Source organism: Ursus americanus, chromosome 7 (assembly GCF_024610735.1).
Source record: "Ursus americanus isolate L20-20 chromosome 7, mUrsAme1.1.p, whole genome shotgun sequence".
NCBI lineage: Eukaryota > Metazoa > Chordata > Mammalia > Carnivora > Ursidae > Ursus > Ursus americanus.
Window position 1 is genome coordinate 12,148,468 of NC_142133.1, and position 24,627 is coordinate 12,173,094.

General features: G+C 53.5%; 1 protein-coding gene across 2 annotated transcripts; it reads right to left on the reverse strand.

The window, feature by feature from the left end:
* Positions 1 to 2,792: 2,792 nt before the first annotated feature.
* ZAP70 (zeta chain of T cell receptor associated protein kinase 70) lies at positions 2,793 to 23,423 on the reverse strand. 2 transcript variants are annotated; one of them, XM_045771812.2, is made up of 14 exons: positions 23,045 to 23,423; positions 22,743 to 22,816; positions 13,181 to 13,616; positions 12,360 to 12,520; positions 9,105 to 9,243; positions 8,936 to 9,017; positions 8,810 to 8,856; positions 8,534 to 8,582; positions 7,314 to 7,506; positions 6,535 to 6,741; positions 4,974 to 5,166; positions 4,742 to 4,882; positions 4,534 to 4,646; positions 2,793 to 3,282 (listed from the first exon to the last, which is right to left on the reverse strand). In XM_045771812.2, exons 3-14 carry the CDS (start codon positions 13,580 to 13,582, stop codon positions 3,159 to 3,161), a joined length of 1,851 nt encoding a protein of 616 aa, XP_045627768.2. In that variant the 5' UTR covers positions 13,583 to 13,616; positions 22,743 to 22,816; positions 23,045 to 23,423; the 3' UTR covers positions 2,793 to 3,158. The 2 variants fall into 2 exon arrangements, with proteins under 2 accessions (XP_045627768.2, XP_087719462.1); XM_087863336.1 differs by lacking the exons at positions 13,181 to 13,616; positions 22,743 to 22,816; positions 23,045 to 23,423 and adding an exon at positions 12,773 to 12,861.
* Between the last annotated feature and the right edge of the window lie 1,204 nt (positions 23,424 to 24,627).

Below are 24,627 nucleotides of genomic sequence, written 5' to 3' on the forward strand. Positions count from 1 at the left end.
CACCTGAAACTAATGTAACATCGTGTGTCAACTCTACTCAAATTAAAAAACTTAAAAAAAAAAAAAAAGACCCTAAGCTTTAAAGGATGCGGCCATTTACCTGGAACCAGGGGCTGGGATTGGTGGTGGGGGAAACAGTATGAATTGCTTCCTAGCAAGCCACTAGGAAATACTAAAGAAAAAGGTGCCACTGGTCTCCCACAGGGGTCACGCTCCAGGGTTACCCCTTTACTGGCCTCAGCAGCCCCATTCCAACACAACGTTATAGTCACTCAAAACCTCTTTTGGTTTCCAAAAGCATGTCCTCTCACCTCCACTTGCTGTTCCTTCTGCCTGAAACACATTCTTCACCTCTTCCCCAGCCAAATCTCACTCACCCTACAGGGGACTCAGCTTACACATGACCTCCTACAGGAAGCCCACCAGACTGACCCCTTCTCAACTAGGTCAAGAGCCTCTTCTCAACCCCCAGAGCCCTGTGGGCTTCCACCATCACAACAGTGGTTTCTCTGGGTCTGTGCTCCCCGTGACACGCATTTCCAGAATAGGCACGTTGCAGCATTGTATAGGAGGAGTGAAATCACTTTTTGGAGAAAGAGGGGAGTTCTATATAGTCTTGGGACCTTGAAGAGAGGGGTGGAGATCTAGTTTAGGGTCAGCATTTGAAAGAACATTCTAAGAATTCTGCCTCACTAACCAGCCTAAGCGAGGACCAGATTTGAGGAACAGACACACCTTGGCTTGGAGAACAGCGCCACCTGGTGGTATCTGCGTGGAATAGCACCTTCCTTCATTGGTTCTTTCAACATTTATTGTCAACACATGCAGGGTTCCCGGGGTATTTGACACTCAGAGGGGATCATTTTAATACCTCCTTCCTATACAGTAAAGTTATTTTCAGCAATCATAAAATAAAACAAATAATAATGATGACCACAGAAGAAATGCAGACAGTGAAAATGTACTTCCTTCTGGTAGAAAACTCTATGTAATATGTAGATGATTTCCAGTCACTAACAAGCAAATTGTAATAAAACTGAAATATCTGTAAACACTACAATTCGGGACGCTGCAAAATCTTGCCATGGATGAAATGTTCTTTTTCTTGACTTGTTTTAAAACAATTTAAAAACAATGTTTGCATCTTAATGGTGTTATTCAAATTCAGCAATCTAGTTCACGTGTGAACTAACGTGCACATTTACCAACGAAAAGCCTTACAGGTCATGTTTCACAAAGCTTCACCGTTTTAAATTTTAAGCACAAAATCTCCAAATGGTCACCCAGAATGACAAAATGGAAGTAATACGAGCTTGTGTGTTTATCTTTACAATCAGCGTTTGCCTATTTTGAATCTAAATGCAGGAAGATATTGTCTCCCAGGACTCGGAGACCCTCAGACAATTCCAAACCATTGCAAACTTAGTCTCCAAATGAACACACATAGCCGAGGGTCTTGGTGTGTCTGGAGTTGACGGTTCCCTGAGTTGATTTTCATATAGAATACAAAGTGCATTCAAGAATATGCTAATATGAGGCTTACATACAAATTATTTTTTTTTTAAAGATTTTATTTATTTATCCAACAGAGACAGAGACAGCCAGCGAGAGAGGGAACACAAGCAGGGGGAGTGGGAGAGGAAGAAGCAGGCTCATAGCGGAAGAGCCTGATGTGGGGCTCGATCCCATAACGCCGGGATCACGCCCTGAGCCGAAGGCAGACACTTAACCGCTGTGCCACCCAGGCGCCCCTACATACAAATTATTAAAACTCAACAGTAAATGGTGAAATCAGAGTAAGGTCTGTACCGAATAATCCCAATGTCAAGTTCCTGGCTCTGGGGTCTTCTCACCAGGCATCACCCACCCAGGCCTCACACTCCCACTCCAGATAAAGCCCCCATCCTTCCCCCATAGTTCCACAAAACAGCCACAGGACTTCTAAACCACCACAAATGAAAAGAAGCAAAGCTTGCCTTTCCAGAAGCCGCGGAAATCTCCTTGCCTTTCCCCAGATCCGAGTGGGTTTCATGGCTGCCCTTGAGCCGGTGGCTTTAGAGAGCCAAGCCACGAGAATGAGACAAAGGCTGGGGACTGGGGAAGGGGCCAATCGCAGCTAAGGAATGGGGAGCAAGTTCAGAAAAGCGCAGGAGCCTGGCTCCATTTCACTCAACCTGCTGGGTTCTGTGCTCCAACATCGAATTCTCCATGAGGAGTGCTCGCTTTGGCCGCACGTATACCAATTGTCCATGCGGGGAAACTGAGGCAGCAAGCGCCTGGGGACAGGACTTCTCAGTAGGACTGAGTGGGCACTCGGGACCACCAGTTAATAAAGATCCCAGCTGTGACTGTCTGTGTCCAGGGAGGAACACGGGGCAGCTGTAGGGTGTTGGGTGGTAAAATCACCTGAAGACACTTTAAAACGCACCAGCGTTGGGGCGTGGGGTGGGAGGAGGGGTTGGCGTTTGTTAAAACTCCTCCAGGTGATGCTAATATGCAACCAGCATGGAAAGCACCCACCTCGCTCAACCCACACAGACAGGGAAGCAGAGGCCCAGCCGTGCACCTGCCTCAGTTCCCCCACTCTGCCACAGCTCCTCACACATATGAAGATGTCCTCGGGGCAGAGAAGTGGGAAGACCAGACCCTCAGACCCTGGGGACCACGTCTGGGCCCACAAGAAAAGCTGTTTTCAGGCACTTCTCACTGACCCCTTCCAATGACCCAGCCCCTCTCCTGGTCCCCCATTCGCCCCAGAAAAGATGAGGGACTCAAACAAGAGAGAAGCTGAGTTTATTACAATGACAGAGGTCTTGTCACCTGAGAGTTCCCAGAGTCTTCGCCTTCAGGGCCCAGAGGAAGGAAGGTCTCTATTGTAAGCAATGCGCCCTCAGCTGAGGGCTGCCCCATAGATAGCAGCCCGAGAGCAAGTTACACGACCCCACCCTCCCAGGGCCTTCCCTCCTCCCCCAGCCAGAGCGCACAGGTGACCAGGTGGGAGCACTAGATCAGTATGAACCTGAGGCCTCAGCTGCCTGCCTTACCGCAGCCCCCCTGCTTTGGGGAGAGGAGCTGAGCTGACCTCAGCCAAACTGGAGGTCCTAGGATGGGGCGGAAGCTGGAGCATCGAGGCTTGCAGGCCCCAGGCAGGCAGGAGCTCAGACAACAGCAGCCTCATTCCCCTTGCCACACCCTGGGGGGCCTTCAGCCTTGCTTGCCACGCTGTAATAGTAGGTCCGCATGCGCTGTTCCACGGCCTGGAAGTCTGGGCGGTCATCCCACCTGTGGGGGGTTGGGTAGATCCAGGCCACTGACCACATCCCCACAACCCACCTTCATCTGCAGGGTAGACACGCAGGGGGCTCAGAAAACCAGTGGGGTTGTCAGGGTGGTGGAGTTTGGAGTAATGGAGAGGTTTGTTGGGTAGGAGAGGACTAGAATCGAGTGTTGCCATACCAGGTAATAGAAGAGCTGCCGACATACAGGATGTGGGGGGAACCATCTGTTGAGTGTTAACTGGTGAAGACGTAGGGAATTTAGTTCATTGAGTGTCGGAGTAACAACTATCAACCAACAGGAGTTGGGAATTGAAAGCTGAAGTACTGCACACGTGCCAAGGGCCAGGATATTGGGTGCTAGGTGCCCGCTTATGTGGGTGCAAGGGTGCTGCCCCTAATCTAGCAGAACGTTGGAGTCCTGACAGTGGGTTCAGCTAGTGGGGAGTCAGGCTGTTAAAGATGCTAGAAGTATTGCGTGTTGGTGTGCTGAGTATTTCCCAGTGGGGGCCACTTAACAGAGGTTGGATGGACTGATCATTTATTATTTATCATAAATAGGGTGTCTATTTAATCGGGTGGCTTAGGTGTTTGGGTGCCAGAGTCATAGGTGTTGACCAATAGAATGGATGTTGGGGTAGGAAAAGTATCAAATGTTAGAACGTCCATGCATTGCATGGCTCAGTGTAGGACAACAGCTTTTTTGGGTGCGTGTTGCCTATTTTCCGATGGGAAGTTGAAATACTGATGATTTCAGGAGTTGGCGTGTTCAAGTATTGAGTCTGAACACCAGACAGGGGTGGAGGTTTTGAATATATTGAGTGTTTGGGTGCTGTAGTGTTGGTCTGTGAGGGTAAATAGGTGTTGAATGTTGGCTGGTGGGGGACTGAGGAATTAGACTGGACTATAATCCCATGCCCTGACCACTGGTACCATGTTTTGGGTAACAGTACTGACTTGAGTACTGTAGGATCAATGTGCTGAGTGTTGGCTGGTGGGGGACTGAAGTTACAGATGCTAGAGCACTAGGTGTCTCCAGGGGTAGGGTGTTGTGGTGCTGGTCCATTGGAGCACTCTAGCGTCAGTGTGTTGAGGCATTGAGTATAGGTGCAGAAAGTAAAGGTGCCAAGTGATGGAAAGGCTGTGAACTGGGCAAGTCTTGGGTGGGACGAGTTTTGGACTATTAGGCACCATGATGTCCGGCCCCAGGCCCAGGTGTCAGCTCAGCTAGGTACCCTTCCCACCCACAGGCACTCACTTGTAGATCCAGCAGTCACTCATGAGTGCATACATTTCAGGCGGACACTCTGGCGGGCACTCCATCCGCTTGCCCTGCTCGATGAAGGCTATGACCTCGGGGCCTTTCATCTTCTGCTCGAGCCAGAGCCAAGTGCAATGTGAGTAACGGGGGCCACCTCGCCCTCAACCTCCTTCCCACCCACCCGCCCGTCTCTGCCCACGCCTGCCTTGTAGGGCTTCTGGCCATAGGAGAAGGCCTCCCACATGGTGACCCCATAGCTCCAGACGTCACTGCGGCTGGAGAACTTGCGGAAGTTGAAGCACTCGGGTGCATACCACTTGAGCGGCCACTTCCCTGCCGAGCGGGCCTGAGAATGGGGAGATGCTGCCAGGGTAGGGCTCAGGGACACTCCACCCACCAACCTCAACCACCTGGGCACCAAAGGGGTGGGGGCTCACAGTGTAGTAGCTGTCGTCAGCACCCAGTGCCTTGGAGAGACCAAAGTCACTGATCTTGGCATAGTGCCGGTTGACCAGCAAGACATTGCGGGCCGCCAGGTCACGGTGCACAAAGTTTTTCTCCTCCAGGTACTTCATCCCCATGGACACCTGGTGCAGCAGCTCCGCCACATTGCTGATGGGGATCTCCTCCCTGGGGTACAGGGGAGGGCAGAGTCAGCGGGGAGGGGACCGCACAAGTTCCCAAGGGAGCAAAACCCACTTCTCTGACCCAGCCGAGCATGTGTTCATCAGGTGCTTGTTGGACATCTGCTGTGTGTCAGGCCCAGGGCTGGGGATGTGGTGGGGAGGCGAACAAAAAAGGCAAAACCCTCTGTCCTCATCTAGTCTCGAGGCTTTACATATCTCCCACATACTATGATCCCCAAACTTACACATTGACCTGCATCCTCTATATGCCCTCAGGGGGGCCTCGTGGGCATCTCAAAAACAATAAAGACAAAGCTAAGTTCCTGTTTGTTAACACACACAACCAGCTCTCCCCACTGTTCCCTTTCTTCTCCAGCAGCTACCTCCTTTCATTTCCTTGGGCCAGAAGCACTAGCCTTGCTGTCGACTCCTCTGTCTCACACCCAGCTTCCTATCTGTCAGCACAGCCTGGCAGCTCTGCCTTCAGAATCCCTCCAGAATCCTCCTACTTCTCTCTACCGCTGCTTCTGCCACCACGGCCCAGGCTGCATCATCGTCAGCCTGGACTGGAAGTTAGCCTGGACTAGAGCGGTCACCTCTGCCCTCACCCCCCAGGGTCTGTCCCCCCACGGAAGTCAGGTAAAAGTCCAAGGTCTCCCATGGCCCGTGATCTGCATGATCTGCCCCTTTGCCTCCCTACCCACATCAGCTCCCCCTCTCCTCTTCACGCACTCTGCTACAGGCACAGGGCCTTCATCACAGTTCCTCCATTACCCCTGGCACAGGCACACCTCAGGGCCTTTGCACTGGCTCTCTGTCCCCCCATAGCAGCACTTGGCTGCCTCCTTCAGTTTACAAAAACCTCACCTTCTCACTTGTCATCTCCCACCCCGACACTCCCAATCATCTTTTTTATAGTACTTATTTTCCAACATACTGTCTGTTATAATTATTCTTGAAAACCTCTCTTCCCCAACCAGAATACAGGACAGAGGTCTTTGTCTCTTTTGTTCACCAATGAATCCCAAGGGCTGGCAATAGTCCCAATTATGGAGAAATTGCCCAGTAGACCCCTGTGGAATAACTGAATGTGTGAGCCAGGTTACGCCACAAACACACGTGCACCAGCAGGAATGGGGAGGTGATGGGCACGTGCCTCGGCCAGTGTAAAAGATCGTGTCTATGAGGGTAAGAGTTGGAGGCATGAGGACACCTTGCTGTTAACAGCTCTGCCTTGTGGGTGTGAGCGTGGGTGTCAGGGTGTGCAGGGGGGAGGGGGAGGCAGGAGTCACATGAAAACGCGTGTGTGCTCATAGATGAGGAGCCCGCAAGGCCCACCGGCGCCACGTGCCCAGCCCACCCCGGGGCTCACTTCTTGCTGAGCAGGAACTTGTGCAGGGGCCCGCCGCCCGCCATCTCCATGACAAGCATGAGGGCCTCGGCCTGGCAGACGCCGATGAGCCGCACGATGTAGGGGTTGTCCAGCTGGTGCATGATCTGTGCCTCGCGCATCATCTCATCCTTGTCTGTCTTCTCCGTGCTGTGCTTCAACACCTTGATGGCCACGTCAATCTGCTTCCTGCCGCAACGAGTGCCTGCGTCAGCCCGGGCCCTGCTCAGCCCCTCGAGCCCACCCGGCCGGCCTCTCTTCTCTCCAGATGCGCGTGCTGGACACTGGGGTCACCACCTGGCTTTCGCTTCAGAGCCCAGGCACACACTTCTCCAGCTGCCAGGAGTGTCAGCCAGCGAGAGCTGGCTGCCGAGTTCCTCACTGAGAACTACCCCTCCCTGGACAAAACACCTCAGCATTACACCCTCCCCGGGGGCTGCCTGGAGTCGGTGCGCGGTCAACTCAAGGGTACAAGGGGGGCCCCTCTGCCTCTGCCCTGGGATGCGCGAGGCCTCTGTTGCCACTGCAGCTCAGCCCACCTCTCCCTGTCCCCAGCCTATGTCTCCCACACTCTCAGGTGCTGTCCCCGAGCCCTCCCAGGTCCTCCCCTAGCATGCAGTCTCCTGGCCCAGGATCTGTCTCCCAGGCAAACTGATGACGCATCCTGGCTCCAGCCCCCAAAGCCTGGGGAGGCCACTCCCGTCCTCTGCCCGCCCCCCCCCGCACAGGGCTTCCCCTAACCACGGCAGGGGCAGCCATACTTGCGCATGCGGTAGACGCCCTGGCGTACAGAGCCAAAGTTGCCACAGCCAAGTTCAATGTCAGCCATGAGGAGGTTCTCCCGCTTCAGGAAGAGCTTCTTGTCCTTGAGCTCCTCAGGGTCACTGTATGGGCTCTCGTACACACTCGTGTCCATGGGCATTGACTGCGCTTTCTCTGGGGACACTAGGCGTGCTTGGGCACACACACACACAAGCATGCACTCCCAAGTCAGGATAAGGAAGTATGGGATGGGGGGACAAGAGGACACGGCAGCCTTGGCACCCACAAAGCACACGCCCCAGACAGCGGTGCACGATCCCGAACATGTGTGTGTTCATGTGCGCGTGTGCACACGTGTGTGCTCCTGGTCCCATCTGTGGGAGAGCTGGGAAGCCACGTCCAGGTGGACTCTAAAGGCAGGTGTGTCTATGTGCACACCTAACCATGTGGGTCCCCGTGTGCTCACACATATGCACCCACAGGTACTTTCACCCCCATCTCTGTGTATGATGGGGTCCAGAGGTGTGTCTGCGTGGGTGACTGTTAGTGTGCCGGCCAGAGTCCACACATCCGCGCTGTGTGTTCATTGGCGTGTCCGTGCCTGCCCGGCTCCGCGGATGCACCACGTAGCCCTGTTTACCAGGGCTCCAGGAGGAGCCTGTGCAAGCACCTGCAACCACGTATGTTCTCTGCACACACGCGGACAGGCGTGCATCTACACAACAAACACATTAGCGTCTGCAGCCAGGCATTTCAGGAACACGGGCTCCAAAGCCCGCCTGCCCAGGCTCAAATCCCGGCTCCGCTATTGCCGAACTGCAGGACCTTACTAAGTTACTTGCCCTCCTTTCTCATCTGTAAAAGACTAATTGCCATGACTACGTCATCTAGCATGTCAGAAACATTCCAGAAGTACAGACACGTGTGAGCGTGAAGTGTGACTGGCACATAGTAGGTGCTGGACAAATGTGTGTCTGTGGCCCCGATGTACTCCCCCCGCATGTCCACATGCACCCCACGTACACACACACAGGCATGATGGACGTGCACACACACGGTTGTCTACAGGCACAGCGTACACACGGGGCAAACCAAGCCAGCTGCTACATGTCAGACCCGGCCCATAGCTCTCCCCTGCCATGGCCCAGAGCCCAGCCAGGGACCTTGACTGTGGCCTGGCATAAGCCCCACACACACACCTCCACCTCCGTCGGCTCACCTGGTTCAGGGGTGTACCCATCTGAGTTGGTGTCAATCCGTCTGGGAGCCTAAAGGTCATGAGGTCAGCAAGGGTCAGCAGGACCCCAAGCTGGGGGTACCCAGCCCCTGAGACCCAGAGCCTCTGAGGACTCCCAGGAGCAGTGCTGGGGGGGACCCTCTTCTGTTCCACGGCAGTCCCACTCTCCATCCCAGCCTCGCCTGGGGAACAGGACACATCACCCACCCGCCCAGCTCCATCCCTCAGGACCCAACCCTGCGATGCCAGCTAACTCACGTGGGTGAACGTGGATGGGTGGGCTGGGAGTGTGGGAGCAGCGGCCTCTGGGGGGGGCAGAAGGGACAGTGAGGGGGTGAGGCACGGAGTCTCCCACTCACCCCCATCCCCCAGCGCCCCCCTCACCTGAGCTGGCACTGCTGTTGGGGCAGGCATCCTTCAGGCAGTAGATGAGCCCATCGGCCTTTAGTTTCAGGTACTCCACCAGCTGCAGGGAGGTGGGTCAGGGCCAGGGCTCCTCTCTTCCCCAGGACCCTAAGCAACCCCCCCACCACAAGGTGGATGTGCAGCTCACCTGCCAGAGCGTGTCAAACTTGGTGCCCTCAGGAATACAGTACTTGCCCGCCTTGTCCTGGCTGATGAGGTAGTGGTACACGGTTTTCCCATAGATCAGCGACAGTGCGTAAGTGCCCTGCTCCTTCCGGGGCCTCAACCTGGCACGGGGAAGGAGGGGATATCACCCCTATAATCACCTGGGCCTTTCCTGTGGTGACCCCCTGCTGGGCCCCAGTTTCCACACACACACACACACACACACACACACACACACACACACATGGACTCTGCTCTTGATAGTCTCGTGGAGAAGTGGCAGGGACTAGGGGACCCAAGGTCAGGCTCCACTCAACGTCCAGACCTACTGGTAACAGGCTGGGGGACTGGGGTGGGGGAAGAGAATGAGAGGAGAATGGCAGTGTCCACAGGGAGACACAGTTGTCCAAGAACACACATGTGACCATCCACGGGGAATGCTGGCCCTCCCACAGTGGACACTCGGCCCCAAATAGCCTGATACTCAGCCACCCACAGGTGAACCCTTGGCCGTCCAGGAGAGAACACTGAGCCACCCACAAGCAGACACCTGGTCCCTCCATGGCTGAATATGTGGCCTTCCATAGCGGCCACTCAGACTCAGCCATACGCAGGGGATACTTGGCCATCCACGGAGGGATATTTGGCCATCGATGGTGGACGCACAGCCACTCACAGAGGACACACAAGTCTATGCAAGTAGACTTAAAATATTCTCTTGGGGCGAGAAAGCCATTTTTACATGAAGAACAGAGGTAAGCACAACTCCATGGCTGGCTCCTGGGGCACCTTTGCACGATTCAGAACAAGTCACCTTGTCATCACAACAGACCCGCTAGTTACTGTAACAGACTGACTTTTAACAGAATGAGACCCTCGATTGCCCTCTGCTGGAAATTTGCTAAAATAAACAAACCAACCTTCCTTGTCTATGAATGGGAATTGAGCCGCTCAAAGGTGGTGTCTTCGTGTGTAAGAACCTGTCCACTCACACACACGTCCACATACACGGAGCGATCTAACCACACACACACACACACACAGGCCAACTTAGAGCCAGACGCCTGGACCCTCTCATCCCACGGTGAAACCAATCAACATCTCCCACAAAACAGCTGTGTCTCGAGTCACTGGCACAAGGTTCTAGTCCAAAATTAAGTGTAAACATCCAATGGAGAATGGACAGCAACTGGTCCTGGGGGTCTCGGGCCTTGTAGAACAAGTTGTAAGCAGCCGACCAAGAATCTCGGGAATTGCGCTGAGTACAGAAGAGCTGGCTGGTGGCAGGCAGCAGGAAACAGGCACCAGGATGGCCTGCAGACGGTGTCAACTCTCTGACAGGGCTTGGGGCCCGCCCATGGACATCCATTCATTGGACAAATGTTTACTGAGTGTTAACCACATTTCCGGCATTGTTCTAAGGGCAGAGATACAGTGGTAAACAAGAAAGACGTGAGTCTGCCTTGTAATCAAGCCCTTCCTTAGACCAAAGGGATGGGAAAAGATCTTCTGTCTCAGTCTCCTCATACGAAAAGAGAGACAACTGAACTACATCAGAGGTTCTGAACCTGGAAAGGGCTGCCAGGACGAGGGTCAGGTTCAGCTAGGGTCTCCTGTCGCTGTACACAAAATCTCTGGGGTAAACATGCTTTGGGCTTGAGAAAGGAGTTCAGGGCGCCTGGGTGGCTCAGTCAGTTGAGCATCTGCCTTTGGCTCACTTCATGATCCCAGGGTCCTGGAATCAAGTCCTGCATCGGCTCCCTGCTCAGCGAGGAGCCTGCTTCTCCCTCTGCCTCTGTTCTGCCCCCCTGCTGGTGCCCTCTGTGTCTCTCTCTCTGACAAATAAATAAATAAAATCTTTTTAAAAAGGGAGAGAGAAAGGGGTTCAGCTTCAGAAAGATTCCCAAAGGGGTCTGAGATCCAGAAGAGGTTAGGAGACACTTAACAATATCCTCTTACAGGCCCTTTGCAGGGGTCAGGTTTCCTTTCAAGTTGAATCAACCCGCACCACAAATCCTGCAATTATGCAGAAAGCTTCGGCAGCAAACAGCATGAGGTACAACTCCAACCATTCTTCAGCAGCTCTGAACCGTGCTCGAGAACAAGCATGGCCCTGGTCTTAACTCCAGGCCTGAGTGGCATGCATCTTTCTATCACACCCTGCACCCTTATCTCAGAACCGGACCCGTTCTGGGCTTGTGACAGGCATCAGGATCCACCAGGGGTGTTCCCCTCCCCCACTGCCCCATGCGAGGTTCTATGCCTCCAGCTTTGACCTTCAGCCCCCTAACTATCTCCATACTGAGAAAGCAGTTCTTGACTACAGGAACCACAAGAAGAATCTACAACAGCCTCTGCCCAAAGCATGCCTTGTCTAATTTTCCAATAGTCTGGCTCAAAGTAGCTGCTTCTAGTCTCTTGACATTGCCCAGCATGAGTCACTGTCCCTGATAATATCAGTGCTCCAACTGCTTCTGAACCTCAGTGCCAGCTCAACCTCTAGCCTGTACCTGATCCTAGCTCCCTCAGCCTCAGACACTCGTGGCCCATGCTGGCCCTACCTGCCTCTGTGACTTCACGCTTGACATCCAAGGCACCCACAGCTGGTCAAAGCCCTGGGCCCTGGCTCTCCTGACACTCCTCTTACCTCAGTAGGCCAGTTAACTGTCATAAAATCTGCAGAAAGTTTGCACGATTTTCCTTGGGGCATGGAATTTTCCATGGAAGCTTAAGACATGAAAGAGGTCAAGGCTGAGGTAGGATGGGAACAGCAGCTGGTAAGTATCAGAGCCTGGATTCCCAACCAGGCTCTATTTCATTGATGTCTTCCTGCTCCACAAGAACAGGGATTTGTGTCTGTTTTGTTCACTGCCGTGTCCTCAGTGCCTGAAACAGTGCCTGGCACATAGTAGGTTTTCAGTAAATATTTGCTGAGTGGAGAGGGGAAATCGAAGCAGGCAGAAGTTCAGCTACTTGCCCAGCATCCCCAGCTGGTAAGTAGCAAGCAGAGCCTGGATTGCCACCCAAGCAGCCCAGCTCTGGAGCCCTAACCACTGCAGATCCCTTCCCATATAATGTCCCTTCGCACACTCAGAAACACACTACCCCCTTGCACATGTTAGCATAGGCTCACCCCTCACGGCCCATCTGCACGCTGAGGTCTGCCCCAGCCTCTAGGATTCCAGCCAACAAGCCCCAGCTCACCACCCCAAAGCCCCAAGCCTCAAGCCCCACATACAGGAACTTGCCGTCAGTCTGCGAGCCAGAATAGAGTTTGCGCTCTGCCTCCTCGCGCGTCAGGCTGCTGTGGTACCAGGGCATCCTCTCGTGAGCTGTCGTGGCGATGAGCTTCTCCACCTGGGGAGCCTGGCTGATGATGGCCTGCTCCAGGGCTTCGCCCTAAGGAAGGGAGGATAGAGGAGACTTGTAACTCTCACCAAGTGTCACCAAGGGGCCAAGGGCACAGCCAGGGGAAGCCTCTATCATCTCCTGGACCTTCCTAATTGCCTCCGTCCCCGCGAGACCCTTCGCCCCAGGCACACCTAGGGTGAGTCCTTCAGGCTATTGAGGGCAGCCTCCCCCGTCCCCCATCTCTACAGTCCCTCTCCAATCCCCCACCCATCCAGGGCCACGCCCCAGGCCCCTCCTTACAGGCAGCCTCAAGCTCATCTCCAGCTTGACGATCTAACACTGGTAGTCGTGTATTGCAGGCTGTCGAAGACCACCACCCACCACCCCCGCTGGCAGCGCCCCCAGCATTCTCTCAGGCCGGGCCCGGAAGCCCGGCCCAGTGCGACCTCCACAGGCGGGTCTGGCATAGACGTGCACCAAGACATCGCTCAGGCCCCTCCTTCCGAAGCCTCCTCCTAGGTCCCGCCCCCACCCACCCCTCCAGCTTCCAAGTCTAGCGTGGCGCAGCAAAGCCCAAGCGGGCGAAGACGACCGTTCTCCCCAGTCCCCCACCCCCACCCCCCCTCCAACCGAGGCTCTCTAGGCTCCCCGGGCCAGCTCTCCCAGGGCCACCTCCCGGCCCCGCCCCCGAGGGCCCCGCGCTCTCACCTCCAGCTTCCACGTCTGGCGCACGTAGTCACGCACCATGGCGTCGCGCAGGCAGTCGAAGACCCCGGGCTGCGGCTCGAGTCCCGACGGCCGGTTGCACGGCTTGCGCAGGTTACAGGGCAGCCCGTCGGGGTCGCGCGAATAGAACTCGCAGAGCTCTGCGGGGCCGCAGTGCGCCTTACCGCCGGCGATGGCGTAAGTGCCGTTGAGCTGGCGCTCGATGGGGAAGTGGTGGAAGCGCACATCGTGCACGAGCGAGAGCACATAGCCGCCCAGCGAGCGCAGGCACTGGCGCAGCAGGAAGAGCCCGTCGGCCATGCCCGCCAGCTTCAGGTGCTCCTCGGCCTCCGCGCGCGAGATGCTGCCGTAGAAGAACGGCAGGTGCGCCGCGGGGTCCGGCATCGCCGCCGCCGCCGCCCGGGTGCGTCGCCAGACCCTGCGCGTTCAGAGCGAGATGGAGGGCACGTCAGGGGCTCGGCTTGCCTTCTTAAACAACGTCCGTTGGGCCCAGACATAGTGGGAGAGGCCGCATTGAGGGGCTTCCGTGCCAGTCGCGCAGAGCCTGCTTTATGCCAGAATCAACTTGGAGAGGAGCCCCCTGCTGAGCTCAGATCGGAGAGTCCCCGACCCTCCTCTGACTTTTCAGAGACTTTGTGCGGGGCGCCCAGACACCCCCACTGGTCCCCACACACCAGCCCCTGGAATCATTCATTCATTTCCCAAGCACGTGTTGAATTACTGTGTTTCAGGCAGGTGCTGGAGATGAGAGTGAATAAGATAGACATGATCCTGCCCTCCTGAAGACAACAGTCTGGGGGGAGGGGGGTACATTAAGCAAGAAAAGAAGCAGAAACAATTACGGACTGAGGTCCGTGTCATAAAGGAAATAAATAGAGTGATACTAAGAGAAGAGGCCACGGTAGCTGGGATGGCCACCTTATTCTCTGAGGAGGTAGCATTTGAACTGAGATCTGAAGGATGAAGAGGAGCCAGCTGTTCAACAATCATGGAAGAGAGTACATCAGGCAGAGGGAACAGCAAGTACAAAGGCTCTGAGGCTGGAAAAGGCTTTTTTCTTCAAAAGAACCTTACTCTATTAACCTTCCCAGGAGTCCCCTCGGCCTTAGAAATTCCCCTTTGCCCTGCCCCCTCTGCCTTCATGGGCAAATTTCTAGAAAGCATAAACTAATCCGAATGTACATCAATAAGAGATTGGTTAAATACATTAGGGTTTAATTCCAGTGTGAACTTTGATACAGCCACTAAATAAAATGAGATGTGCAGTTGAAAAGTATGATCCAATGTGGGGAGAAGGAATTAAAGATATTTAGATAAATATCTAGTAAGACGGATAACCTAAATTATGTTTTTAACTTTCTGGGGTTATAGTATAATGACATATCTTGATAAGCACTGGGTTACACAAGTGTCTGGATTTCTCAAAGCATGTACTAAAATTTGTTCATTTATTTGGACCCCTCCATTTAAAAAAATCCATAAAATATTGAACATGAGTTAACAATCTGCAGAAGTATTTAGGTCTGGTGGATACTGATGATTGTAATTGACTTTGAAAAGCATCCAAAAAATAACATCAACTGATGGATGGACAGGTAGGTAGACAGATACAATCAAGTCTTATTATTCAAAGTAGTTCTGTAAAGTTATTGCAAACACTGAATTAGCAAATACTAAATGATTGCTCCTAGAGGAAATCCAATGTTAGGTTCCTAAAGTCTCTGGTCACCACATTTTCATCAACTGGTCAGTACATAAACCTGTTTCTGCTTAAAGACACTATTTGATATATACTGTTGATTCGTTAACATTGAATGCTCAGCCAACAGCAGTAAAACTATAAGCTTGTCTAACACATACTTTTCCCGGAAGGCACGTCACAGCCGTCTTGCACTTAGGAACACGAGACAGCACATCAGCCCTGCACTGCCATTTAAACAGTGAAATCACTGACAAAAAAAAACACAAAAATGTGGCATCAAATTGAGGACACTTGTTTACAGCATGAGAATTAAAACAAAAAGCAGAGGCACGTCCACTTGCTTGACCTCAGTGGGAATGTGCACGTCCGTCGACTCAAATGTCTTGCTTCTCTGCGTGTGTTCCTGAATGACTATGAAAGGGCCTCAAGAATTAATTGGGGGTTACAAGTAAATATTAGCGAGTAGATTCTAGATACAGAATCTGCTAATAATAGGATCAACTGTTGTGTAACAAAGTGAATATAACAATATTAATTTAGAATCTATGGGGTGGTTAATGAGTAGACAACTAATTCTCCCCATTTCTCTGTATATTTGTAAGTTATTATATAAGACTGAGAAAACTTATCGCCCCATAACAACTTCCAGACATTTCTCTAAGGTGGGACCCCCTTAGAGACCTAAGACCACCCAGGCATAGGCTGTGTTCAGGGGAGGGTCCTTGGGTGTCTGTCTCAGTTAAGCAAATGTGAGCAGGGGGCTCAAAGAAGGTTTTTGTGGCTTGAGAAAGGCCCTTCACCCTGTGTCCAGGGACAAGCATGGATGGGCACAGGGACTGAGAGGAAGATACTGGAATGGGAATCAGGTGAGGTCTGGGTTGGGGTAGCCAGAGGAGGAGCCAGAATCTACATTCTAACCTGATTGCTCCTGACATTGGGGTTGGGAAGGCCAGGCTTAAGGGGGTTCCTGGATGTCCCAATAGTTACAGGCAGGTGATTAATCAGGGACCGCATTTGTGGCCCCACCTGGAGACTCAGGTCAGCTTTCCATCAGAGTGTTGAAGAGTCACAAAGGTTCCTAGGTATTTACCCTAGAGAAATGGAAACTTGCATTCACAGAAAAACCTACACAGGAAATGTTTATAGCCGCTCTGTTCACAACGGCCAAATTTTGGAAGCAAATGTATCTCCGCAGATGAATAGATAAACTGTGGCACATCCCGATCATGGGATACTACTCAGCGATAAAATGGAAGGAAACGCTAATCCCCGCAACACATGGATGAATCTAAAGGCATCCTGCTGAGTGAAAGAAGCCATACTCAAAAGGCCACAAACTGTCCAATTCCACTCAAAACTCTATCAGTGGAGATCAGTGCATCAGTGGTTGCCAAAGGCTGGGGGCCAAGGGAGAGGATTCACTAGAAGGGACATGAGGGGATTTGGGAGAACAGTCAATATTTTGATTGAGATGTTTCTCAGCTATATGCATGTGTCAAATCTCACGGAAGTTTTCACTAAATGGGTGAATTTTACTGTATGTAAATTATACCATAATGTTTTTAACTAAAGGAACTGGAAAGTATAGACAAACCAGACACTAAGAATAACAACTGACATAGGAAATAAAGTGCTGTTTATACTCCTGCTCTACTTTCTTGACTCCCACCCCCTCACCAGCCTCGAAGCCTGTCCCCCACCCCCACTAGGATGCTCTCCAGGCTAGAGAAGAAGCACTGATATCACCACCTGGGGGGCGCAAGGCAAGCACCTAATGCCCTCCTCAATGCTGGTCCCCTGAGTGATGGACATTGGTGACCCCTCCTTCCTGCTTGAGCCTCTCGGCTCTCCCCAGTCCTTCGCAGGCTCCCTGACATGTCTCCTTCTTCTCTGACAGTTCCTGCTCTGTCTCCTTCCCCAGCCCTGGTCCCCTTACTTGGGGTGTTCTGTCTGTGGCTATAAACATGGCACCATGCCCACCGGTCTAGTCCAGATCTCTCTCCTGAGGTCTGATTGTGGTGGCATCACCTCCTTTGATCTCCACCTGCTGTGTCTATTAATAAAACCTGAGATCCAGACCTAACTCACATGGTGTTTGTGGTTGGCTAAACCCCACAGTTTGTTTCCCATGAGCTGAGCTCCAGGATCTGTAAATTGCTTCTCGGCAATTTTTCCCCTGAGGATTCCCTTGCTCAAGAACTTACTGTGGCTCCCTCCTGCCCACTTCATTCAATCTAACTAAGCTCTTCAACCTTCCCTCTGCTCCAGCTGGGCTGTGCTATTCGCCTTCTTTCAAATGCACTTCCATACTTTTATCCATGCAGTGCCCTCTACTGAGTACTCCCTCCCTACTTCTCTCCATCCTCCCAAGTGCAGCCATCCCTGCCTCACAGATTGCATCGCTGGTCCCTATACACAGGACACAGAACCAAGCAGCAAGGTGGGGGCTTGTCCAAGGGCTGTGGGGAGGGGTGGGGGTAGTGAAGCTGGTCTCTGGGGCAGGAAGCTGTGGCAGGAAATTGTCGGCAACACAGTTTGAGAAGCTCCTCCCCACAGTGGCCACAGGTGCAACCTGGGTAGCCAGAGACGGGTTAGTGCAGAAGGGGGGTGGGGAGAGACTAGCCCTTGGGGCCAAGTCCAGGGCCATAAGCTGTGATTGGCCATCTCAGACCGAAGGCCAAAGCATCCCAGAGGCAGGAGCCCTCCCCATGCATTCTGAGCTTTATCACAACCTCCCTGTCTCACTGCCAATGACAACAATGGTAATAATAACACGACACTGCACGGCAGGTGGGTCCAGGGGTTAGCTAGCCCTGTGTCTGCTCTCGCCTTCCTGTGCCTTTCTGGGCTGTCCTCACTAGTAAAACAGGGGCATGAGAGCCGGAGTGACCAGCTTTCCAGTTCCCAGGGATGCTGGGGAGGCCAGAGGAAGTGGACAGGAGGAGGCAGAAGATGAAGAGCCAGGGGGACAAGGGGCAGGAACATTTGTCCTTGCAGCACCATGGCGGGCCAGGCCAACATGGTCCCTTGGCCTTCAGAGGAGTTGGGCCAGTCTGCAGCCTCCTGATGGGACCCTAGATGTGGGTGGGAAGACCACATCTTTCTATTCTGAGTCATATCCCTACAGATTCTGTGGCTTTCCCAGGAGACAAGCCCACCATGAGACTCCCCCACCCCAGTCCTGCCTGGACTGACCCCATCCAGCCTCCCCAGGAGCTGTGAGTTCAGAGATCCTAATTTGGCCTTCCCAGAGTTTGTAGCTCCACTGAGAGATGATGGGACCCCAGCCTTGTTTGCACTGCCCAGGCCCTGGGAGGAGGAAGAAACCTGTGGTCCTTGGTCAGAAGGATCTAGCTAAAATTCCACCATTCAAGCATCCTCCTTTGGTAAAGGCTGGGTTCAGTTATATCTATTCCAGAGAGACCTGATACCCCAAACATACTTCAAAGGAAAAAAGGCTCAGGTGGTCAAACACACTTTCAAAAGCTACTGAAAGCATATTAGCATATTAAAGGCTCTGAGAGAGAGGTGCCTGGGAGGCTCAGTTGGTTAAGTGTCCGACCCTTGGTTCCTGCTCAGGTCATGATCTCAGAGTTGTGAGATGGAGCCCTGCGTTGGGGCTCTGTGCTCAGCAGGGAGTCTGCTGCAGATTCTTTCTCTCCCCTTCCCTCTGCCCCTCACCCTCCACAGCCCCCCCAAAATAAATAAATAAAATCTTAAAATGAATAAATAAAGGCTCAGGGTACCTGGGTAGCTCAACAGGTTAAGTGTCTGCCTTCAGCTCAGGTCGTGAGTCCCTGGGATCTCAGGCCCTGGGATCTCAGGGCCCTGGGATCAGCTGCGTCAGGCTCTCTGCTCAGTGAGAAGTCAGCTTCTCCCTCTTCCTTTGCCCCTGCTCATGCTCTCTCCCTCTCTCTCTCTCTCAAATAAATAAATAAAAATCTTCTTAAAAAATTAAAAATAAAGGCTCTGAGAAGACCTGCATGGAAGGACCGTTTTAGCTTTGTTTTATCCCCACTCCTATGTAGCAGATCCTTGAGGCTCTACTATTCCACAAAACATACTCTGGGTATCAAAAGCCCCAATTAGATGCCCGTTGTGAGAGACCAGAAGGAAGACCGAGGCAGTCAGGCTGCAGAGGGAATGAGCCCATCCAAATGGACTTGTTGGGAGGGGGTGGGAGTTGCACCAGCCAGGCCTGGAGGCTCCATATGCTGCCCATAGCCAGATGTCAGAAGTGACCCCATCAAAGGCTCTGCTAGAATAGGGGCCCAGCCCCTCTTTGCCCACCCCTCCTCTCACAGACCCCCAGTCTTCTGCCTGAGACCCGAAATGTCCCCTAAAACCACACTTCCTGCCCTCTAGTTCACAATCATGGTGGGGCCCCCTCCACCCACCAATAGAGGCAGGACAGGCAATTTCAGCCAATAAAATGCCACCTTGGTTACATTCTAAGTCACAATGGCAGCAGTTGACTTTGAGCCATTGGTGGCGATAGGCTCCTTCATAGCTTTTTCCTGACACCAAGGCATCAGGGATCTACAGTGCAGTGAGAAAGTCCTGGGCAGTGAGTTAAGCCCACCAGACCCCACCTAGAAAACGGTGCAAGCAAAGGTGCCTGACACCAGGAGATTGTGGGGATTCCATGGGATAAGACTCACCAAGCACCAAGCACAGCACGTGGCCTGCCATTGTGTTATCATATCCTTCGCTGCTCTCAGCCGTCTAGGACTCCCACCTCACTGAGGGGTAAAGCCCAAGTCCTGATGCAGTCTGCCCGATCACCTCTTTGTCCTCATTCACGCCCCACCAGCCCATGGGCCTCCTTATGTCACATGTTCAGGTCACTTGATCAAACCAGGCATGGTCTAACCTCACGGCCTTTGCACCATCTGTTCCCCCTGCCTACACACTCTTCCCTCAAAATCCTTCACTTTACTCAAGTCTCTGCCTAACTATCACCTCCTCCTCCAAGAGCTCTTCTCTGACCTCCCTCTCTAAAATCACCTCCCCTTCTTCAGGATAAAGACATCCCTGACCCAGCTTTATGATTCTTCACCACCAAAAATGTAATTTATCCACCAACTTGTTGACACAGGACCTTTGTCCCCTGCTAGAATGTAAGCACCACGAGAGTGAAGATTCTGTCTTGTTCCCCAGCCCAGACCAGCAAGGCACATAGTAGGTGCCTACCCCCTTCTCCTGGCCATATGCTTCAGTCCCCTCTGTTGTCCCCTCCTCCTAGAAGTGTTCCATGATTTCCACCCCACCCTCCCCAGGCTGAGTCAGGCACCTCCTCTCCTGTCCCAGGGCCCATCCTCCCCACATCACAGCCCTGATGGCCATGTATGACCACTGTCTGTTGGCTCCTCTATCTGTGACCAGGCTGAGCTCCCTGAGACAGAGCCTACGGCTGTCTTGTTTTCTACTGGAGCCTGGGCTTCCTTCCAATAAGTATGTGTCAAACAGGTAACAACAACAACAGCCTCTGTGCCAGGGACTTTACTACAAGCGTGAGCCACTTAATCTAAACCTCACCTCAACTCCCATAAAATGGGAACTGTTAGCCCCATTCTTCAGATTAAGCAACTGAAGCTCAGAGAGGTTAATGTCATGATCAAAATCACGTGGCCTGCGTGGCACGTCAGGATTTGAACGCAGGTCTCTGACCCAGCAGCCTGCGCTCACCACTCTGGTGAATGTCCTTTAGGAGACAGAATCGCTTATTCTGAGCTGGATCCCTTGGGCGGCTCTCACCCCAGGCTGGCAGGTACCCCTGCACTGTGTCTTCCTTCGACTGTCAGGGCCCAGAGTGCTGGGCTCTTGTGGGGTTGGGGATAGGTCCTGCGTCTGGCAGACTCGCTAAGTGTCTGCTGGTTCACTGGACGTGAGCAGTCCCCCCACCCCGACCTCCGCTGCCTTGGTTTTAAGGGCCGTGTGAGCTCAACAAGCTTTCCCTCTCTGGGTGTCAGGCTCTGTGACTGTAAAAGGGAGATGAGGAGAGGCTTAGGGGGTGGGAAAGGTAGGGCGATGAGTTGGGAGGACAGCAGGGTGCCGTCCTGTGCCTTGTGGAGGGTTTAGCATCATTCCTGGTCTGTATCTACTAGACGCCAACAAGACCCCCTGAGTCACACCCAAAAATGTCTCCAGACATTATCAGATGTGTCGGGGCGGGGGGGGGGGGGGGCAGGGGTAAAGGCGGTGCCAAAATCGGCTCCAGTTGAGAACCACAGCCTGGACCCTATGCTTTGTGTGGGCGGGTGTGCAGGGAGGGGTCAGCATGAAGAGGTCTGGCTGCTGCAGCCCCCAGGAAAGTCTCCAGAAGCTACGAAATCCAGAGCCTGTCCTCCCAGAGCTAGTAGTGACAATGAGAATTCTAGCCGCAGGCTCAGATAGCACCTACTATGTGCCCGGCACACTAGATCTACAGTTGACCCCAGAACAACACGGGTTTGAACTGCTCAGGCCCAGTTACAGGCAGATTTTTCACAGGATGGTTAATGTCTTTTCTCTTAGGATTTTCTCCATGCTATTTTCTTTTGTCTAGATTACTTTGTTTTAAGAATACAGGATATAACGCATACAGCATACAAAATACATATTAGACTAGCGATGTTATCAGAAGGCTTCCAGTCAACAGTAGACTCCTAGCAGTTAAGTTTGGGGGGAGTCAACAGTTACATGCAGGATTTCAACTGCATGGGGTTTCGGCACCCCTAAGCCCAGTGTTGTTCAAGGGTCAACTCTGCTCGTCCACCTAATCCTCACAAGAGCCCCGTGAGTGAAGGACTTATGGATCGGGGACCCGACACACACACAGGTGTGGTGACTTGCCTAGGGTGGCCCAGCACGCACAGTAGGCAGCAGAGCCAGGACTCGAATCTAGGCCGCCAGGCTCTAGGTAAGTGTACGCTTACCACCGTCCAGGCGGCCTGCCAGCCCCGTGTCCCTGCCAGGGCTGCGTGCGGGAGGCAGGAGGACAGGCACAAAAAGGAAAGGGAAACACCACACTGAAGGAGAGGAGCCTTCAGAGGTGGAACCGAAGATTTTTCATGCCAGGAGTCCCTGGTGCTAAGCTCTCAGCAAAGCTTTACTAAGCACCCAGGGTACGTTCACCACCCTGGCTGAGACAGGAGTAATGAGTTGTTCACCACAGGAACCCCCCTGTTCCTTCCTGCCAAGACTCTCCTGCCTGGGACACTTTTCCCAACCTCTCACCCAAGAGCCAAGAGCCAGGCACCTGCAAGGTGCCGATATTTGCATCTGCATTTAACAGATGCACAAACAGGTTCAGCGTGTCCCAGCAACCTGCCAAGGACACACAGAAGTTGAGAGGGATTCAGACTGTTTTCTCCTTCACCTCTCCGGGTCCCCCTCTAGCCTGAGCTCCCTTACAAGTGGCTCAAGCCTGTCCTGGACACCGTGATAGGAATCATCTACGTTTGGTTGTTCAAGTTCACAGTCCTGTTGAGCCACCCTCATATTCACGGGGCTGGGAGTAGGGGTGGGGGGTGCAGAGCACATGTTTGCTCTCTTTGGAAGAGTCTCTGCTTCCTGGAGCCAAGGTGTCACCCTGATGGGGCCCAGCAGGAAGTGAGGGACTTGGCAGGCCTTGCCGTGTCCCCTGGACATGACCACTCAGCTGACACTCCGGCAGGGAATCTGCTTCCCTCAGGGTGGCGGCAAGTGGAGTCTGCTTCCCTTTCCCGCTGGACACCACCCATCCCAGTCCTACAGCCCCTCTGGTCCTTCCCAGTGGCCTCCTAACTCTGTCCCCCTCCACCAGACTCAGGCTACCCATGGAAATGGCGGCCGGGTGCTGTTCCATCCAGGATGACTTACCTGGGGATGTGCAGATGATATTGAGGCAAATGGGCCACAGGTCTCTGGTCCCCAACGTCCACAAACAGCTGGTTCTAGATGAAGAATTGAGACCCAAGAAACTAACTTGGTTATCTCTGCAGCCCAAGCCCCCAGCCTGAGGCTCGCGGCTGACCACCCCTACACATGCCCAGGCAAAGCGTAAGTAGGCCATAGCCCACGGACTCTTCACCCACCCCCCACCCCCGCCAGCTGCCCTGAGTCCCCCAGGGTGTGGCTGTGGTGGCAGGACAGGGGCAGAAGGCCAGACGGCAGCCACTCACCAGGGCACACCAGCAGCCGCACAAAGGCCCAAGCCAAGCAGGGACCAGGGCCGGAAGGCCTGGTGTGCTCTTAGCAGCTGGTTTCTCTGAAACTCAACTTATTTCCTTGTTGTGAAGACAGGAAAGGGGGCTGCGTCTGAAGTTTACGCCAAAGTCACGAAGTGCTGCGTTCAAGGGAAAATCGAAAGTCACATGTTCCAGGGAGGGCAGAGGGCATTTCCGGGGCCAAGCAGGGCCTGCCCTGCGCTGGGGGAAACCAAGGCTGGCAGCAGGTGGGGGTTATGCAAAGTGACAATTCCAACAGCGTCCCCAAAGCCAGAGAGGAGAAGGAAAGGAGCTGTGTGTTTCAGAATGGGGGGTGGAGCAGTGGCCGTGGGAGGCTGGTCCCCAGGACTCAATGGAGACAGGAAAGCCCCCACTCCTCCTTCCTAGGGGGACATGGACCCAAGGCCTGCCTGGCCAAACAGCTCCTAAGAGTGATTTATTGATTCCACAGTCAGGTTAAACCTGGAGAGAGAAGAAATTTGCTTAGTAGGGCCATACCCCAAAGGTTCAGAGCACCTACTGTGTGCGAGGCCCTGGGACAGCAATGACAATCCTGTCCCTGTCCTAACATGGGTCACAGGCTAGAGGCGGCAGCAGCTGAGTCAACAGGGAGATCAGGGCTGGGATGGTGGCAGCCTGGGCACTATGTGTATTCAGAGGAGCCCCAGTGCACACGGCCAGGGGTCGGGGGGAGGGTGGTGCCAGACGAGGATTCTGAGAGCAATCAGGCATTTCATCAAGACACAGAGACAGCATGTCCCCCTGTGCCGACCCGCTCCCAGCCTGCCCTGCTTGGACCTTCCCCGCAGGCTGCGCCTGGCTGATCACCATGTCCTGCTCTGGCCACAGCCTCCTCCTCCTCCTCCTCTTTCCCTCGCTTCCCTCACACTCACTCACACCCATGAGGACCAAGTGGCCACCCATGACATCCGCTCCCTGCTGCACGGCCCCTGCCCATGCTTGGTCTCCTCTTCTCTCCCTCCGGTGCCCCAAGGCCTCAGGGGGTTCGCCCCCACCACTTCCTTGCCCTCTTGAACACATGGGGACGTCTTCAATGGCTTGCCCACGCATGCGGCTCCAGTGTGGCGTGCGGCCATCCGAGAACCAGTGTTGAGATCCCAAGAACCTTTCTTCTCCAGGTCCTGCCACCCTGGGGGACATGGGCTCAGCCCCACAACCTCCCTGAGGTATCCTCCACACTCCACCCCAGGTCTTCTGTCCTGGGGACCTCTCTCCAGTCTCTACTGTCCCCCAGTTCCCTAAGTCCCCCTCTGCCACCCTCAAGAAATCTTTTTTTCCCAGTTCCAGGCTAGGATACTTTTCTCCCACATAGGTTTCCCCCAAACTGCTTTTGTTAGAAACTTTCCCTTTCCCCACAAGCATCATGAAGCTCAGGATGCAGAAAAAAATCTGTGTCCACACTGAATAATCCTTTCAGGAGGGAGAGAAGACTGCCCCAGCAGAGTGAAGAGAGCAGAAATCATAGCACCGGAGTCACATCATCTATGGTAATCAGACTAGCATTTACTGAGCACTTT

Bases quoted from the DNA above. Each gene is read 5' to 3' on its own strand.
- ZAP70 (XM_045771812.2), bottom strand. From the start codon at position 13,582: ATGCCGGACCCCGCGGCGCACCTGCCGTTCTTCTACGGCAGCATCTCG. The intron at 9,018-9,104 runs GTGAGCTGCACA...ACCTCCCTGCAG, and splicing joins AGTTTGACACGCTCTGGCAG to CTGGTGGAGTACCTGAAACT. The intron at 7,507-8,533 runs GTGAGCCGACGG...TGTGTGCCCAAG, and splicing joins TGGGTACACCCCTGAACCAG to CACGCCTAGTGTCCCCAGAG.